We start from the raw sequence: 18,956 nt of genomic DNA on the forward strand, positions 1-18,956 counted from the left end.
GACACTCCAGGGGCATTCGCCGTATCTGGAGAATGCGATGAGGATTGTGAAAGAAACCATTGAATTGTCACTCTCACGTGATGCCGCTAACTTGACCGATGGATCGGGTGGGAATATCACCGTTCCCGCAGGACATTGGGACTCAATCTTGATGAATGCAACGATTGATAACAATGAATATGCTCTAGACCGCTCCAACAACACCGGTCTTGTGTATGCAGACTATTACTTTTTGCAGTTTGGAAATCGTCTTTTGGAACGAGGCTTTCCTCAGCAAAACTAGCTAGTGTGGCGGTAATGGTTTCAACACAATTTTCATCCAGATTGTGGTCGTATTTTGGTGATTCCTGTCTGTTTTGACCTTCTATAGGTTTAATTTGAAACGTATAAATTGGTATAAAACTACCCCCTAAAACAGCAGTAAGGATAAAGCACAGGAGGCAGAATAGCCTTATATACTCAATAGGCGAGAGTCAATCAATTGTATCCATGCCTTATATATGCGCATCTCACACTGGCTTCATCATCAACCTCTTCGTGTCGACCTCAAACAGCGAGATCAGCTGCATGCGCAGGACTGACTTCGAAAAGCCGAAGATCCCAATAGGTATTCATTGAACTATTGTGGTACAAAAATGCGAATGGTGCCTTCTAACTTTGACTATATTCAGCGTTTAAAAATCCGCAACTCGATTGTGCGGAGGATCACATAAGAAAATGCTGCAAAGGCAAATCCCAGCTCGAAGCCAACGTCACCTCCTCTAGAGGTCGAGCCTGCTGTTTTGGCTATCGGGCCAACATACCAGGTTTGACTCATTCCACATACCATCCCGACAATTCCACAGCAGAAAGCAAGGAGAGCTGCAATGCCCGGTGGCAACTTTTCACGCTGATCATAGTCCTCTGGATGGTAGCCCGAAAAGCCTCGCCGAAACACAAAGTGCTCAGTGAGCGCAACACCTTCATATATGGCAAGCCAATATCCGATAAAATTCATGAAGTTTTCTAGGACAGCTTCGAAGTGGCTATAGCCGGGTATGGCAATGGCGATGTAAACACCGGTCGCAACTACTGTCCAGACGAAACGGGGGACATGGCGAGTCCACCGTCCCATCACCATGAGGGTAAGAGACACGGAGTAGATATTTGGGCAGTTGTTTGCAACAATCGATAGGGCAAGTATAACGCCGCAAAACTTGCCAAATCCGCCCAGCCTGGGGAAAAGAAGAGCACCCAATAGGCCCCCAACTCCCGATTCATCATAGCCTTGTTGATATAGATTGTGACCATTGTTCTGCCCTGTGCTTGTGACAAGGGCCAGGCCCAGCAGCTCGGTGAAGAGAAGCGTCGGATAAATCCCTAGCCACGTTGCGAGAAAGACTTTGCGACGCGGGCGATTGCTTGGTTGATATACTGTGTAGTCTGCCGCATAGCTGGTATAGCCAGTGCCAAACCCAAACACAGTAGACCCATAAGAAAGTACTTGTCCCAGTTCTGCGAGCCCGCTTTCCATTGGAATGTTCATGAAGTCCCCAGAATGAGCGAACACACCGATAACCACAAGGAAAACGATAAATGTGGGAATCCAGCTCCAAAATTCGTATGCGTGTACCACTTTGTATCCAAAGAAGACAATTAATAGTGTACAGAAAGCGATAATCAAGATGCCGGCAAAGCCTGGAACGTCCGGATTCACGGCGTTGATTATTTGTGCCCCCACAATGATGTTGGCAGCGGCCCAGCCGATACAGGCCAACACATTGAATAGCGCAACTGCATTTAGAAAAATATTAGTTGTATTCTGAAGTTGATCATTCATAAAACCTACTCAGCTTCACACCCCACCAGCCGAACCAAAACCTCGACAGGACCATTTGCCGTAGCCCAAAGGCCGCTCCGAATGTGGAAAAGAAGCATACCGTCATGACGGCAATCAGGTTGAAAAATATAATGATAAGCGTGCCATCCACAAAGTTGACATTGAACACCGGCTTGGCTAAAACTCCAATGGTGAACGATGGAACAACCATATTTGCGGCGAGCCACTAGATCGAAATTATTAGAACGAAAGTCATCGGAAAATGGCTGGAGTGGGAAGGAAGCACCATAGACCCAATGTTCCAGTAAGAACTGTCTGTTCTCTCATCCTCGGGGACACGCTCAATGCCTCGCAGCTCGACCTTGAATTTCGCGCCCAACCGTTGAAGTTTCGCATATGTTGAATTGCCGAATTCAAAGCTCGACGCTGGCACCGCGCCCGCCTCGTCCTCGAGCAATGAATTCCCCCCTGCAGGCTGCTTCTCTACATCTTTGTTCAATATATGATCCATAATCACCGTGGAGATACTGTTCGGATCGTCGCAGTTTTTAAAACCAAGGAGCAAGCGCTGTCTTTAATATCGCCTCAAATCACATGTAACCTACCGGACCCACGGGGGACTCCGATCCACAAGCCATGCTGGCTTCAAGTCCGGGGATATGTGGCGTTCCAGGTGCTGAGTTCCGCCTTGTCACGATAATAATAATTAGACTATGTGAACCTGGCCCCTAGTCCGGACCCCGCGTCCGGGATGGCGGGCGGGTCAAATGCCGCATAAAGTGCATCGCGCATAAAAGTACCCACCGATCCAGTAAGTCCTTCCATGTCATATCGTCATCAAGCCTTGGAGCTATGCTCCTTTGGTCTGGTACAGCCGGGATTCCACAAGCCGGCGTGACGGGAAACGCGGATTCCCGCGACGGATGCGGGGGTTAGCAATGATTGGAGCGGAGGCCGCCGAGACCCAGCAATTGCCGATCAAGCGAAGTCTGGGCGGAAGGAACTCAATCGAAGCACCAGCAATGCTTCGTGCAAATCGATCATTTGACTCATAGCGCTATCTCTAGAGATCGTTTATCTCTGCGGAGTATTTTAATAAACGCTCTCCCAACTGGGGAGAGGTGTCAAAGTCGGTCTGCGGCGTGATCCGCTGTCCTTCCATCGAGGTATTTAGACCAATTCATAATCTCTCTCCGAGCCCTCCGTCGTGCGAAATATTCCGACGGCTTTGTGGCATATCCGTTGGCTGTGTGCGTATCGGTCTAGTCTTTTGACCAACAAGTTCTCGGTTCTTGACAGAAATCAACATGACAGTCAATTCTGTGACAGATCCTATTGAGCTGCCTTTGATCGACATCTCACAGTCCGATGATCCTGGGGCGGGAAAAGCAATACTTGATGCCACAATCAAGTATGGCTTTTTTTACATCGACAGTAGAGCTACGGCCCTTACAAACGCCGATGTTGAGCAGGCCTTCGCTCTAGTATGTCTGGAAAACTTGCAGTTTTCACCTCCCCTCAGCTAAACATCCCTTGGCTTGAACTCTTGCCGTGACATGAATATCGTCATATAGTCGACTGTGTTTATTTTTACTCATATTCCTCAAACTAGAATCTGACACTAACATAAATTCAGTGCAAGGAGTTTTTCAAACTTCCAGTTGAAGAGAAGTCTCTCTATCGCAGGGGGCCAAACGTGAGAGCTATTCCGATTGCTTTCCACGACATTCTTCACAACACTGCTAACGTGAACTGGCCATGATTAGAATCGAGGATGGATCGGAATGCATGTCGAGACGCTCGACCCTGAGCGCCATGAGGTAGGTTCTCGAAAATCGGCATTGCTACTCTGACTTTAAATCTGACCAATGCATATAGCGTGGAGATTTTAAGGAGTCAGTCTAACTTATATTTGATGACCAGTAGCATCCGCTGATATTCCATTTTATTCACCAGGGCGATGAATATAGGGGAATTTAAAGATGGGAAAGCCCAGCAACAATTACCTCAATGTCTGGTAACCAACGAGGCGCATATCGCGCATTTCACAGATCTCTGCAATCGAATCTGCGGCCAGATCCTCAGGCTTCTGGCACTTGGTCTTGAGGTAAGCCCTGCACTGGGTTATTCGGGGAACTAGACTAACTGGAAACGAGATTCAGATGCAAGGAGACTTTTTCACTTCTAGGCATGATCCAGCAAAAGGCCCTACTGGCAATTCAATGCGATTGCTCTATTACCCAGCGGCGGTTTCCTCTTACCAACCAGACAAGGACATCCGAGCAGGAGCGCATTCAGACTACGGTAGTGTGACACTGCTTTTCCAGTGCCCTGGCCAGCCGGGGTTGGAAATTCTCACCCCAGCAAACGAATGGGCGCCAGTCCCAGTGTATCCCGATGGGAGAACCGATTTTCCTTTCCCACCAATCCTTGTTAACATTGGGGACATGCTGAGTTATTGGACGGATGGACTTTTAAAGTCAACGGTTCATCGGGTTGTCTTTCCTCCAGATGAGAAGAGCGGCCAGAACGACAAACCACAAGATCGCTATAGCATCGCGTTCTTCTGCCAGCCGGTCAGCAGCACAGAACTTGTACCGGTACCCAGCAAAATTGTGGCCGCTTACAGAGATCAGAAGAAAGAAAAGGATCAACATGTAGTTGTCGGCCATGGTGGCGGTGTTCGTAATCTCCATCTTGACAAATATCGACTGACAGCTGGTGAGCATTTGCAAGCCCGCTTGCAGGCCACCTACATTTCAAGCTCCTAGACAAATAGTATCATAATTTCATATTATGTGGTATTCAATAAATCAGTTCTCCTCTTCACAGTCCAGTATGACTTGATTGCGAATAGTCTCCCATCCGAGGCTGCTATTTAATGCGGATTGTCTTCATTCTGGTCAAAATGCTCCCGTGCCCACGGACTCCGCAGTCGGATAGCCTTGCCTTTATAGAAGAAGAGGAATGGAATCGGAACCAACAGGATAGAAATAAATCCGAGCAGACTAGATGCCCACTCGTAATCCAGCTTCTCGTACATCTGCGTAGCAAACAAGGGAAAACCGGCGCCGACAATATTGCGAACTAGGATCACACCAGCCAGCGCAGAGGCAGAGTATGTCTGGTAGCTGTCAACGACATAGTTCAGAATACTCAGAATAACAATATAGATCCCGGCACCAAATAGTGACGACGCGATAATAGGCACAATCCAGTGAACGGAGCGAAAGCTAGTCCAACCAAACCAGAAAAGACTGATTGGAATGAGGATAGCGCCTCCACGGGCCATCCACATCCGAGCTTCAGGAACACCTTTCCCGTCGTTTTCACTGACGCGACGGAGATAATATCGCTCCTGAAGCGGGTAGAAGCAGAAGGCGATCAAAGGGCCAATGGCAAGGCCCAGAAAAACGAGACCCTGCTGACCCGAGTTAAAGGGATGCCCCTTGGGAGGTCCAAAAACTAAAGGGATAGCCTCGTTGAACAGATATACGAGGCCGTATAGGAAACCGTTGTATATGGCCGAGAAGGTTGTGATAGGCTCCGAGAAAAGGAAGCGGAACGGTCGTGTGAGAGTGATGGCAAATAGCTCGTTCAGGCCCTTATTTTCGCTCGCATGCATATCCGTAGTAGATTCAGCGGATCGCAAATTTTCCTTTTGCATTTGCTTGCGGGCCCGTCGGGCCTTCTTCTGTAAAATGATCGAGTGTCGCGTCTCTGGCACAGTGAGGACCAGCAAGATCCAAATGCCCCCCGTCATTGCCATGAGAACCCAAAAAATCATCCGCCAACCAGCATTGAGTCCAATGTAGCCAGTGACCACTAGTGCCATCGGTGGACCAAACGTGGAACTCAGCCCATACACGGCCATGGGCCCACCACTCTCATTTCTCTCCCATAAGTCGCTGATACTTCCACCAGTATTGGTCAAAGGTGCACCCCCGGCACAGCCGGCGATGAACCGACACACGAGAATGGTGCCGATGTTAGGAGCCAAAGCGATTGGGAGCTGGAAGATGAACAGGCAGAACCATGACACAACGTAGACCGGCTGGCGCCCAAAATACTCCGAGAGCGGAGCGAGGAGTACCGGGCCAATGGCATAGCCCAGCACGTACAGAGACAGGCATAACGTCGTGACCTCCGAAGAGACCCCGAATTCCTTCTGTATTCCCATCGCACCGGAGGAGATACCTCCCGCGCACCAGGTCCTGTATAACGGGTTAGTTCATGAAACCCATGCAAGGAGGCTGGAGCACATACGTGAACACATTAAGCATACTGACGAGGCATGTTATATACCACTTCCTCCATTTCGGCCAATTGCGGGGGTTGTCACGGTCGTCAACGGCATATTTGATGAGGATGGGTAACGCATCGTTGGGTTTGCTGCGTGCCGTAGCGATGGCCTGTTCCTCCGACAGCGCCAGTGTGGAGTTCTCTCGACAGGAGTCGCTGACTTTCTCAGCGTCCTGTATTTCGCCAGTCCGGAGCTCCTCCGCCGGTGACATCATGGCTTCCATCTAGTGCTGCTGGCTGGAACAACTAGAGAAAAAGAGCCCTAGGGAAGTCGTAGATTATGTGAGGGGGACACAGAAAAAGAAAAGGAAAACGAAGAGGAGCGATAATAATGAGAGAAAAGTGTGTGGGTAGCGAAAAAGAATTGGAGCCTTCATCCCACGGAGAACATTCTTCTCCATAATTGCCCCCCAGCATTACCGAGACGGCTAGAGCTTGCCACCGGGTCGGCATTGGTTCAGTGGTTCGGGCTGCCGAAACAGAAAGCTATCGGCGGCCGCTGCTTGGCTCGGGGCTGCTCCACCCGAAAATCCCAATAGTAAATGTGGAGATGAGATATTTCTGTTTGTCACTAACCAGTATCTTATTACGCAAGAGGTGGGATTAGTTGTTTGACCGCAGCCGGGCGCTTTTGTTTCTCCCGGATGGTCGGGACATGTCTTCGGTCTATATAAATTGAAGGAGCCGACGGCGTAAAATATTCAAATTATCCTGCGTCTAGTAAAGCTACATAACTTTTTATCCGCCTAGAAGCTGTCCGTTTTCGTTGCAATCAATATCAATGCGGAACCTTCTTCCCTTCCGCGTGATTCGCTCAGCATCAGCATGAGCCTCGATATCACCTTCCGTATCACCACTGCTAGTCCAGCTAACAAGACTCGAGGCTTTGGTCAGCGTATCCGCCGCACAAGGCTTACTTTCATCTAACGCTTTCCCTGCTGTCGTCCACCAACCCATCGAGAAGGTCCACCCATCAAACACCCCCCGCCTTTTCAGCTCGTCGTCGTCACACCATTCCGCTTCTGTAGGTATGAACTCAATCCCCAGCATCCGAGACCCGTATAGCAAGCTCGCAACGCCTGCGATACTACATGGATTGGTAGGCAAAATTCGTTTCGTCTGCATGAATGCCAGAGAAACCGCAGCACATAGGACCATAGCCCCCATGAGTCCTTCAAGAATGCGCATTGAGAGCTCATTTTGAACAAGATAGTCCCGCCCATGATGGAACACCGCCTCGTAAACTGGTGCTTTCGAAGTCATGGGTGACATCACCCATGATCGATTGAGGGGCTTGTCAAATGATTCGTGACCGTAGCTGTTCAAAGTCTGCGCCGTGACAATACCGAAGACCTCGTTGACACGGGATATGAGCCTCGATGGATCACTGAGCTCCTCCGCAGGGACTCCGTGAATTCCGTATATTAAAGCTTGTGTCATTGCAGAATCACCAGTGTTGTCTGGAGATTGGCCTCCTAAAGGCAACACATCAATCAAGAAGTTAAACATATCTCCAAAACCAACAAACAAGTTCTTCGCAGTAGTAATCGGCCGGGCTGATCCCTTTACCACTGTAGGCTCAAAGTCTGGATCGAAGAAGAAAGACGACATCTGCAGCCGGACGTCAACATCAACTTGTTCCATTGTCGCATTGCAGTCTATCACATGGTGGTTCGCGGAGGTATTGTATCTGGGGTCTCGATAGCATTTGCTCCATAACATGCGATGACTTGGACAATACGATGGGAGCCCAGGATAATCATAACCGATCCCTGAAGAGAGGCCATATCCTCTCGGTGCAGGGTTGGCTTCGTTTGGGGGCGCACACGAAGCGGACATAACGTCATTGCCACATTCGGGGGTTGGATCGCAATCCCAAATCTCACGGTACGTTGTTAATGCGTTCATGGATACGAGATCTCGCCATGTGCAGCTGCTGTTCTTGAGCTCTTGACAGTTGAGCCGGGCACGCAAAGCTGGCAGACGGGCTTGGACAACCCCATGCGAAGGGATATCATGGGTATTCGCGATATTAAACCGAGGGAAAGCAAGATTTTTGTAGGTCCATTGGGGGTAGGAAAGGTTTGATTGAATAACCATGCCTGCGATAGGGGCCGCCCAGGAGTCACGGGTATCACGAGTCCAGTATGATGTTTCGCTGTTCAAAGGGTCTCCAAGGTTCCACCTTGTCACCTGGGTGAGATTACAGGGAGAAGCCAGCATGGAGTCATTGGTGGTGTAGAGACCAGAGACAACAATAGGTGTAACTGCCCCAAATAGTAACGAAAGGCTTGCTGTTGCCATGGCCCATTGTCTTTTGCGAAGAGTGTCATAGACAGCGTAAATGGAGATTTTGCGGAGCTGATTTTCAAAAATGCTCGTCTCTGATGGAGCCGATCTCTGTCGCAGAAGAGAATATGGTTGAAAAACTCGCACTCCAAACTCAAGGGACTGAAATAAACAACGGATGGCGAACATTATGATTGCGGGAAAGTAGGCCCAGGCATAGTGAACATATGGTGACTCATTTCCAACTGGTTTAATTCCGTGGGAGCTCTCGGAAATGTGGTAGATGACTTCCAGCGCAACAATTACCACGAGTGGAATAATGATAAGGGGAAGCCGAATAACCCAACGTGACGAAAGTGGACTCCACCAGACCAGTTCAGAAGTCTCGGAAAATTTGGCCTTTGACAAAATAGCCGCATCATTAAGCGGACGAATCCTAAAGTTTCCGGTATTCGTTGTTTGCGAAATATACCGAGTCTGTTGCAAAGCTGAAATCGCTGCTCGTGAATTTGACTCGAACTGAAAGTTCTGAAATGTGAACATAAACTCTGGACTCCTTGCAAAAACGGTGGCTAGTCCTCCGATCGAACCAGTGTCTCGTGGGCATACGGAAACGGGGACATAGAAATATAGCAGAAGAGCTGTACCCGCGATGAGAAATCCCATCAGAATGGCCATCGACCAGAATGAGAGAGGGCGGACAAACAGTCTTTGCTCAATCACTTGTTCAGTGCCTTCAATCTCGTGCGTATTAGTAACTAGTAGTGAGTCTTTGGCGATCATCCGCATAAGGCAGTTCCATGGATCCTTGACTGCCGCCATAAAGAGATCAATGGAATCCCACAATTGATCAGTCGTATAGCGAGCAGTATAAAGATACGTATTGTCCTTTGGTGAACCAATCAAGAGGGACTGAGAAGCTGCATAAATCAGCTTTCCGCCTGTCACATTCGAGATGGCGTTCGTCGTGGTCAGGTTCTGTGGCTGTATGGAGGTGGATATGGCGCTTTGCCCGGAGCTTCGCCAAATTGTGACAGAGCCTCGAGACAAACTATAGCCCGGTTTGCACATGATAGCTTTTAGACCCTTTCTTGTCCGTCCCTTCTGAGTTTGGTCAGGCTCCACTTTATTATGAGCAAATACTACCCATAAGCGCCAGTCAATATTCCAGGAAACATTCGCTGCTTTGTCCCAGTAGCCTGTAAGAACCTGACCTCCACATCCGGCAACAAAGGACACAATGCCACTGTATGTATCATAGGTGGTTACTGAACATCCATCTTCGGAGATAAAGGTAGTGAGCGAGCCAATAGGCTGCTTGGGATTCCACTTGACTGTCACAGACGAGCATTCAAGGCTCGGCTCAAAAACATGTAGGTCAGCTTGGTATTTGTGGTTCGCAGCTATGGTATAGTTGCCGACAGGAAGATCGGAATTTTGGAAAGGCGGATACACGAAAGAGCCGTGAATGCCAATTGGCCGGCTCATATTTTGCTTGATAAATCCCAGACAGGCTGCAACTGGTCGGCCGTCGTTGTAAATAGGATTCCAGCTCGACGAGTTGAATTCGTGGGTCACAGTGAGATTTGTTGCTCGTGTTATTGGGACAGCAGTAAGCTCGAATAGGCTGGTGGAGAACACAGTCACTGCGTTCAGCAGCAGCGAGCCCACAATACTCAGAGAAACCAGATAATGTTTTTGTTTAACAGATCTGAACAACGACTCAACATTCCAATTGGAGAGATAGTCGAGGAAAATGCTTTCTGAGGCGAGCGTCGGCCCGCGGGACATTAAAACCCATGGCATCAATTGCATGGCGCGATACTCTACCTGCGTCCAACCCGCAGCCAGGATCGTGAACACTGTGGGACATCAGTTAGACTAACTGCATATACGATGGAATCATCGGAGCTGGACATACCTGCAGTTGGACCGTATGTCCACAAATAATAGTATTTTGAGCCTGCAGCAGTTTTTATCCCTAAGCTACTATGCTGACGCACAGAGTAGACAAACAAGGCCACAAGCGAGCACAAGATGGCAAAGAAGGCAATGAGAAACGCCACAATAACTGGACGGCGCAAGAAGAAGGGTGTCCAAAGGGGCCGACTGCTATGGCGGGTGGTATCATCGCTCTTTTCAGTAGTTTGGGCGTTGGTGTCTTCTTTTGCGAATTGGGACCAGTTGTCGGGCTCCCGTCCGAGGACCATAGGAGTGTCGTAGCATTGAGTGGACATGGTGGGAGACCCTGATAACTGTCAAAATAGGCTTCGTCCACCCGACCATTTGAGGATCAATAGAGACTTTTTCTTAAGGAAATGAGATAGAGAAAATTAAATTCTGAGCACAAGGAGCCATGGGGAAGAGAGCCTGCATTTATGGCCCTGGCTAATAAGTGTACGCCAGGTTCCAGGCCGCTCAATGAACCTCGGGCGGCTGTGTTGCATAGGCGCCAATTTTTTATGCAGCCACGGGCGGGTAGTGTAGTTGTGTAGTCGACGATAGGCGGAATTGCCAAGTAAAGCAGACTAAGATCGTCGCTCCGAAACACGAAGCCGCCCCGATTCTTATCCTCGCGCCAACTGAAACCAAATGCCAATTTGCTGTTTTCTGACTGGGACTGACAGGGTACATTTTAATTTTAGCAGATGGCTAAACATGGTCACATAATTATAGTCGCGCATATCACTTCAGCGCCCAGTCCACTAGGCACTGGGCACGAGCTCAAGAGGGACCAGTTGTCAGGGCTACAAAGGTGGTGGAGAGCTCTCCCAACGCCCAATGATCTGTCAACAGAGAGGAACAATTCGGTACCCTATATATGTCCACTGTGAATGTTCAGTCTCCGTCTAATAACAACTGTAGACCTTGAAGCTTTTGCTCCTCTCTGTTTTCACTGTGAGGACTGCATGTCGTAGTCCAAATTGTCTGCAGCCGTCTCTGTACCCAGGTCGCTTGCCCCCCTGGCCGGGAGTTGATTAGTAGAGAGAGGAGATCCTGCACCATTTGGTACTCGTTTGAAGACACCGCAATCGATCCCAGTATAGCCAATGGCCATAATAGGAAACTGGTGAAATAGCGCTCTGCATCCATCAGGGTCATCGCCTCCAATCCTTGTTTCAAACAGATGTTCATCTGTCGATTCATCTCTCGCAGCGATATTTCGGGATTCTTTTTGAGGAGTAGGATTTGCGTAGTATGGGCGTAGAGCGTACTAGACGACTCGTCCTCGTTTCGCATCATTGGGACACATTGCCTGAATTCGTCCTGCAGGTGCCTCCACATTTCCCATTCGCCCATTTCCAGAGGCCGCGACAGGCGAGCAAGCTTGGTAGCGTCGGCAATGAGCACAAAAAACCGGTAGGGCGCATGCAGAATGGGCTGCGTGGAGACAGAGACGCTCAGATCTGGATGATTTGGAAATTACTGCGTCAGATCCTGTTGATCCCGAAACCTCGACAGTGCATCCAGCGAGGGATCAAACAGCATCATTAACGAGGCGTGATACACAAACGATTCAATGCAAATGCGGTCGAAGACGGCGGCTGTTTGAGGGCAGTTTCCTCCTCGGGGAGAACGGAGGGCCAACAGCGTCCCGGAGGCCATGACATGTGGCGTGGTATTGGGCACCGCATCTCGCCGGCAGCTCTGTTGGGATGTTAGCGGCACGCATGTCCCGCATCTTCCCCGATCGTGACAGACCTCGAACACGGACAGGGTGATCACTGTGGCTAACAGAGCATCGTTCGTCTCTGGAATTCTGATCTGGGCAATCTTCTTCCGGAGGCCCGAGATGGTATACATGTAGCTCTCAATGGCGCACTGAATGGCCCAGCGCGACGAGGAAGCCAGCCGCATGCCGGCAATCGATATCATGGCGCCCATCAGCGGAGGAAACTCCCACGCTAGGCGTAAGAAGTACGTTTGATCCAAAAACCGTGCCAGTGAATTTTTCCGTACCAGACGAGGGACCAGAGTGGAAGCGTAATACCGGTACAGATAGTTGTGCTCTGGTAGCTGGAACGGGGCCGGCAGGGGGACGGGGGGTGATAGTCGCAGGTCTGACACGGCGCTGACTCGATATATCTGGGCTCGTCGTCCGTCCCCCTGCTCGTTTCCCGGGGGCCACTGGCAGCCAAGCCCGTTGCGCGTGCAGGCACGGCATCGCGGACGCGTTTCATCGCACTTCTTTCGACGTCGGCGACCTGCGTCCAGTCAGCATCGGCCAATCTCTATCAAGGGACGTTTTCATCTCACATGGGAGACAACCCGTTCTCGTGCGCAACCGGGCGGTGGATTGGGGGATCATGGACGGGATCATGGACGAGAGGGAAATGCAGGAGAGAGATTCGCGGGGAAAGGCCACCACGGGCAATACGAGCCCGATGACTACAGAGCGGGAAGTATGATTTATTTTCCATATGACAACCTCGTAGTAGATGAGTTCCCGCCACGCTTCTGACATCTATATCTACGCCCGGGCCCGGCTCAGATGCGTGACGATCGTGTCGTGGTAGGACCGTGCACGCGGCGTGGTCGCTTCGACGCCCACCAGCTTGGCCGCGTCGTCCCACCGGCGCAGGGCAACCATCTCGTCCCGCAGCGGATCCCGGTCGAACGCGCCCAGCTCGTCGCCCTGAAACGGTCCGCCCTGGAAGGCCAAGGACTTTTGTGATGCCGTCGACAAGGAATCATAGTAGGCGCGATCGATCGCGGTGAGATATCTGTCCCCATGAGCGATGCGTGCAACCGGCTCGAGATGCGACTTACCGTTTGGCTGCCACATGGCTGTTGACCAGGCGACACACGGTCTCGCTGAATCCCACCGAGTGGAGGTACTCAGCTCCAATGGCCTCGTGGCCGACCCGGCCGACATTCTCCGCGCTGTTGCGGAGACTCATCCGCACCTCTTTCGTAGCCTCCAGCGGGATGATCTGGCCAATATCGTGCAGCAGAGCGGCAATCACCAGCTCGTCGCGGGCACCTACGACCGTCCTGAGTTAAGGCGCTGCGCCTCGGGGAGAAGGGGAGACACATACCGGCAGTGCGCGCCTGGTGGGCCGCTTGGAGCGAATGTTCCAACTGGTTGATCGATTCGCCGATGTAATCCCCTTGCCCATATTGTTCCAGAGCAACGACGAGAGCCTCGGCGACGGCGGCGGGTGATTGCACATCCATAATCTTGGACGTCACGGGAAGGGCAGAGAGAAAGGCCGTGGAATGGGCGAGGAGCGAGTACAGAAAGAAAAGTGTGGCGAAGGCGAGGGGGAAGGGAGACACGAACAGGACTTTAAAGCAAGCCAGGTATGATCTGGTTCCCGCATCCATGGGTCTCCCCGTTTTAGGATTTTCTCTGTTCTTTGATGGATTCGGAGCAGACGCCGAAGCCAGTCTCCACCCACGGTGGGTGTGATGACTCGCGATGAACTCTCGGGTGGTCTCATTATCTATCTGCGTGCTCTCCGGCCACGCTTTTTTGGTTTCTTTTTCTCGTGGGAGCATAACGGTGCTAGGACTACAGTTGCTAACAATACATGGGCCAGATCTCATGGCGTTACACCGCGGCCATCGAATTCGTGTCCACCGTCAGCATGGGGGAGCCATAGGCGTAGCGCGCCCGGCCCTCCTCATACGACTCGCCGTCCTTTCGCAAATGGGTGGCCGGCCACAGCTGCCGCCGATCCGCATAGTACTGATCGTGCAGATTGCCCTCGGCGGCGCAGTTGTACGTCGCATAGATGGCCTTGCGATCCTTGGTGCTGGTGTTGGCGCCACTCCGATGCGCCAGGTAGGATCCAAACACGAGGATGTCGCCTACGGCCGGTCAGCATCCCCTGCACTCGACATTGGAGCCCGAGGGTCACCTACCAGACTGCAGATCACACGGGACCCACGGGTGCTGCTTGACCCAGGCGGGCTCGATGCATCGATCCGCCCCCAGAGGAACCTCCATCCGGTGGCTGCCGTCCACCACCTCCAATCCGCCATTGGTCGGGCCCATCTCGTCGACGGCCGCTAGGATGGTCAGGTGCTTGATGTTCTTGACGTGCGTATAGGCGTTGGCATCGATATGGGGATCAAACCCTCCTAGACTGCCAGTGAGCGTGGGTTCCAAATGATGGGGGGAGACGGGCCCGCACCGCTGCCCGCCAGCTTGTAGTTGATCTTTTCCTTGAAGAGCAGCATCTCCTCGCCGGCCAGCTGCTGTAGCACACTGGTGGCGCGCTGGCCCCGCAGGATGCTGTCAAACCCGGCGTGGGAGTTGGCAAAGTTCTCCGTCCGACACAGCACACGCTTGTTCTCCGCGTTGACTTCCTGTTGGTGGCATGCGATGAGCGTGATCTCTCGGTCCACGGGGGTCGGCCTACCTCATAAGGCATCCACGGCACGTCCGCGGTGCGTGGAAGGTCATGGACCTCCTGCGCCCATTGCCGCAGTCGCGCGGCCTCCTCCCCGTTGAAGAAGCCGCGGATCAAGAGATAGCCCCGGTCCTGAAAGCTCTGCAGCTGTTCCGGGGTCAGAGCGAAGTAGAAGTTGTCCATGACGAACGGTACGAAGTGACACCAATGTAAAGTCCAGGGTCCGGGCGTGTTCCCAAGCCACCACCTTGCCGACATTTTATTTTATACTCGGGCCAGTGTCGCCCCGAGCCCAACCGAACGGTCTCGCGAGTGTCGCGCTTCGCACCGACGGTGGCGCCTCCGAGATAGCACGTGGCTCGGCCGTCGCGCGAGCGATAAGCTGGCCCGACGCCAGTCAGCGGAACACATGGACTGAATCATTGGCAACGGGCCGGCCCCACGCGTGGGTCCCAACCATGACAACCGTAATGTTCCTGGCGGACCCTGAGACCCTGGGAGCGTGCGCTTTCCCTCTTCGGTTTAGTCCGGTGCTTCTTATCGCGCATTTCCCCCCGATCGGAATTATACTGCGATCTCGTGCGTCGCTCGTCCGGCATCATTGGATGCGCTGGTCGCCAGACAGGCCCAGCATCGTGGCGAGGGCGCTGCCTGCTTCGCCTACAAATGGCCGCGCCCGGTCCAGTCCGAAAGCTCGGATTCCTCGTGCAAGAATACTTTTGTCTTCGACCTCAGTACAATGGCGGCATCCCCCGACGACTCGATCATGCGGGTGAATGAGCCCAAAGGCGAGACCGTGGATGAGGAATGGGATGTTGAGCAGCGCGATCCGGTGCAGAGCCGACGCTCGGGCATTCTCAACGTCGTCGTGTCGGGACTGGCGCTGTTTAGCGATGGCTACAACGCCGAGATCAGTGCGTTCCCATCTTTCCCGAGGCGGGGCCGGATGCTAATGGGGCGATAGTTGGGTACATGGAGCCTGTGTTAGCCGTGCTGTCAGTACATTCAATCCACCGCTCGGGTGTTTGACCCAGGCTCGGTCCGACCGGTCGCTAACCAGTCACGGAGACACAGATACAAAGATGGCATGTCCAGCACGATCACGTCGCGCCTGTCCAACTCCTATCTCATTGGCGAGATCTTCGGGATGCTGTTTTTCGGTGCGCTCATCGATCGCGTGGGCCGTCGCGCCGGCGTGGTGGCTGCTACCGCCATCTTGATTCTGGGTGTGGTGCTGGCAACCGCGGCTCATGGCACCTCGCAGCTGGGGTATGTCCGTCCGGGTCCCCCCCATGGAGCGGGAGCTGACTCTCTGAGCCTAGGATGTTTTGGATGATGATCGTGGCCCGCGGCATAGCCGGCTTTGGTGCCGGCGGCGAGTATCCGGTGTGTGCCACGAGTGCTACGGAGGCCGCCGATGAGACACCTCAACTGCGCAAACGGCGCGGATTTCTGGTCGCCGCGACCACCGATTTTGCCGTGGATCTGGTACATGAGTCTTTTCGAGGAGTCCCGGCGTGGTAGAAATGGCTAACAGTCACGCAGGGCTTCGTCGTAGCGGGGTTGGTAGCGTTGATTGTGCTTGCCTGTTACCACCAGGAAAATTCGGACGGGGTCTGGCGGATCACCTTTGGACTCGGGATGGTGGTAAGCTTGGATCCCGGGAGCTCGCGACCCCCAGCGCACTAACAGGGACAGTTACCCATCTCGGTGTGTTTCTTTCGTCTACGGATGATCAACTCGACTCAGTATCGGAAACATGCGATGAAATCCCAGTACCCGTACTGGTTGGTCCTCAAGCGGTATTGGAAGCCTATGCTGGGAACCTGTACGTACGCCCTCCTCATATATCCCGTTTCCGGAACTAACCCTCAGGAACGGCAGCGCTCGCCTGGTTTTGCTATGACTTTGTGACGTATCCGTTTGGCATATTTTCGTCGACCATTATCTCGCAATTGGCAACGGATAACAGCACTGTGCAAAACATTGGATATGGGGTCAGTACACTCGGTGTGCCGGGATCAGGCAGGGAGACGCTAACAACCGAGTTTAACAGACTGTCATCAATTGCTTTTACCTCCCCGGCTGTTTAATCGGAGGTCTTCTCATGGATCGCATTGGCCGCAAGCAGACCATGACCCTCGGCTTTATGCTGTGGGCAGTGTGGGGGTTTATCCTGGGAGGCGCTCTCAAACCCATCCAGAGCGTGTTTCCTCTCTTTGTGGTCATGTACGGCATCTTCAATGCTCTTGGAGAAATGGGACCCGGCGTCTCCACCTTTTTGTGTGCCGCCGAGTCGTTCCCAACACCCCTCCGTGGCCATTTTCTGGGCTTTGCTGCGGCTTTCGGCAAAGCGGGCGCCTCGATTGGGACACAGGTCTTCACGCCGATCCAAGACTCCTTTGATTCTGTTCAGAAGGGCCAACAGGCGGTCTTTCTGATTGGATCCGCATTCACGGTGGTTGGTGGTCTCGTTGCATGGTTCCTCATTCCAGACATGTCCCGTGAGTTGGAGACAGAGGATGCCCGGTTCAAGGCATATTTAGAAGAGCATGGGTATGATATCAGCATGTATGGAGAGGCCTTGGTGGTCAACGAAAAGAGCTGATCTAGAACGCCTTTCTTGGCCGTCATTACTGGATGGGAGAAGCCCTTCCCTGAAGCAGACACCAGAGGAAACGGTTTCTGGTTGATATACAACACTAGAGGATCCGAAAGGGCAGTTTAATTTGAATCAAAATGGTGTAAGAAATCTCACGTTATCATGTGTGAAGCAGAAATCGGCAAGGCGCTTGAATGCCGAATATATAATTTGGAAATGGAACAATCATTGTCCCCTACCTCGTTTCAAGGGCTAATTTTCAAAGGCTAGACCGTTCCGCCGGTTACTAGTAGCATTCATTTGAATTGATCTCTCATAATCGCCCAGCTCGTCTTCACAAATAGTAATTATTGAACCGGATATCCTCAAGTGTCGGAGGTAGTTATGTTTATGACGTCCTGCACGGCGTGTGGACTTTAAACGTGATTGGAAAACTTCGCACAGACAAAATAGCACATGAAATATGAGGAGGATCCGGAGACTGTGTTTTTTTAGCGCTACTGGAATTTCCCGCTCCTATTGTGGACAGGGGGGCTTTAGGCTAATATGACAACAATGCCTTGAAGTGACGGACAGTTTCTCGTCGGGTATTTGATATTCTCGGCACCTTTAGCGGACCGAAATGAGACTATTCCTCTTCCGCAACGACACATATCACCGTTATTTAGTTATGTTCTGTCTTTTAATGTACTTTTCCATAACAAGACGACATAAATCGATGTCCTCAAGTGTTGGGACCCTTAATATTGTCCATAAATTGAATAGTCGAAGCAATGGGTCCAATAGAAAGGCCTAGGAAGATTCTAGAGCATATCTTTCAAGGCATTCCGATCTTTACTAGAAAGTTATCATGACAAGTAGATGCCCATAGAACGAGAAATCAGTTGGAGAAGTGGAGACTCTATCTTCATAATCATGGCCTGTGTCTTTTTAGATAACTAATAACCCGAACAACATGTCCGACGCTTGTGGTTTCTACTTACCCCGCTCAAGTTCCCTCCATGCTACCGTCGATCACTGCCGTCCGGAGTCAAGGGCGATTAGCCGAGCTGGAAAGATGCAACAAAGCTACAGAATTACGATTACTACGGTTGCTTCGCCCAGGAACACTAGTGGTCAAAAACAATGGAGGTCTTTCGGGAAAATTAATGTACTTCGGAAAAAAATGAAAACACTTTATTCAGGCTATTACCGCGTTTCATACTGACAAAAGATTATAAAGGTCCTCCGTGGGCAAGACTGACCGTTTAAGTCTTGGAGATCAATTTAGAGTGACACACCTTACATAGATTGCTCTCCGTTATTATTTGCGATGACCATGGCAGTCATTTCTCGATTACCTCTTTTGCTGATATCACTTGCAATCTTTCAGTTGGTTAGTCAGGCACAAGAGATTCAAGGCAAATGGGCATCTGGAACACAGGTGGACGTCAAATATCATAGTGCCCCACATGCGTCCGAAAGAGAACAGGCGTCCGAAAGAGAACAGGCGTCCGAAAGAGATACATTCTTGGACAGTTTGCTTTCGAACCTCACAGTTCCAGAGCTTGGTCAGTCTGCTTACCTGCGGATTGCCCCATTCCAA

At 51.5% G+C, this 18,956-nt stretch overlaps 6 protein-coding genes across 6 annotated transcripts; 2 read left to right on the plus strand and 4 right to left on the minus strand.

The window, feature by feature from the left end:
• Nucleotides 1-4,697: 4,697 nt before the first annotated feature.
• Nucleotides 4,698-6,333, minus strand: PFLUO_LOCUS5786 (uncharacterized protein; the record flags this gene model as incomplete). The annotated part of the gene is made up of 2 exons (XM_073783264.1): nt 4,698-6,033; nt 6,086-6,333. 2 exons carry the CDS (start codon nt 6,331-6,333, stop codon nt 4,698-4,700), a joined length of 1,584 nt encoding a protein of 527 aa, XP_073639837.1.
• Nucleotides 6,334-6,859: 526 nt separating this feature from the next.
• PFLUO_LOCUS5787 (uncharacterized protein) lies at nt 6,860-7,765 on the minus strand (the record flags this gene model as incomplete). The annotated part of the gene is made up of 1 exon (XM_073783265.1): nt 6,860-7,765. The coding sequence occupies one exon, from the start codon at nt 7,763-7,765 to the stop codon at nt 6,860-6,862; it is 906 nt and encodes a 301-aa protein (XP_073639838.1).
• Nucleotides 7,766-12,881: 5,116 nt separating this feature from the next.
• Nucleotides 12,882-13,738, minus strand: PFLUO_LOCUS5788 (uncharacterized protein; the record flags this gene model as incomplete). Its single annotated transcript, XM_073783267.1, has 3 exons — nt 12,882-13,134; nt 13,181-13,394; nt 13,450-13,738. 3 exons carry the CDS (start codon nt 13,736-13,738, stop codon nt 12,882-12,884), a joined length of 756 nt encoding a protein of 251 aa, XP_073639839.1.
• A 226-nt stretch (nt 13,739-13,964) lies between these two features.
• PFLUO_LOCUS5789 (uncharacterized protein) lies at nt 13,965-14,952 on the minus strand (the record flags this gene model as incomplete). The annotated part of the gene is made up of 4 exons (XM_073783268.1): nt 13,965-14,224; nt 14,279-14,497; nt 14,551-14,725; nt 14,779-14,952. 4 exons carry the CDS (start codon nt 14,950-14,952, stop codon nt 13,965-13,967), a joined length of 828 nt encoding a protein of 275 aa, XP_073639840.1.
• Nucleotides 14,953-15,508: 556 nt separating this feature from the next.
• Nucleotides 15,509-16,293, plus strand: PFLUO_LOCUS5790 (uncharacterized protein; the record flags this gene model as incomplete). Its single annotated transcript, XM_073783269.1, has 3 exons — nt 15,509-15,683; nt 15,852-16,038; nt 16,092-16,293. The coding sequence occupies 3 exons, from the start codon at nt 15,509-15,511 to the stop codon at nt 16,291-16,293; spliced, it is 564 nt and encodes a 187-aa protein (XP_073639841.1).
• Nucleotides 16,294-16,500: 207 nt separating this feature from the next.
• Nucleotides 16,501-17,377, plus strand: PFLUO_LOCUS5791 (uncharacterized protein; the record flags this gene model as incomplete). Its single annotated transcript, XM_073783270.1, has 3 exons — nt 16,501-16,597; nt 16,654-16,766; nt 16,826-17,377. 3 exons carry the CDS (start codon nt 16,501-16,503, stop codon nt 17,375-17,377), a joined length of 762 nt encoding a protein of 253 aa, XP_073639842.1.
• Between the last annotated feature and the right edge of the window lie 1,579 nt (nt 17,378-18,956).

This window comes from Penicillium psychrofluorescens, assembly GCF_964197705.1.
Source record: "Penicillium psychrofluorescens genome assembly, chromosome: 3".
Taxonomy (NCBI): Eukaryota; Fungi; Ascomycota; class Eurotiomycetes; order Eurotiales; family Aspergillaceae; genus Penicillium; species Penicillium psychrofluorescens.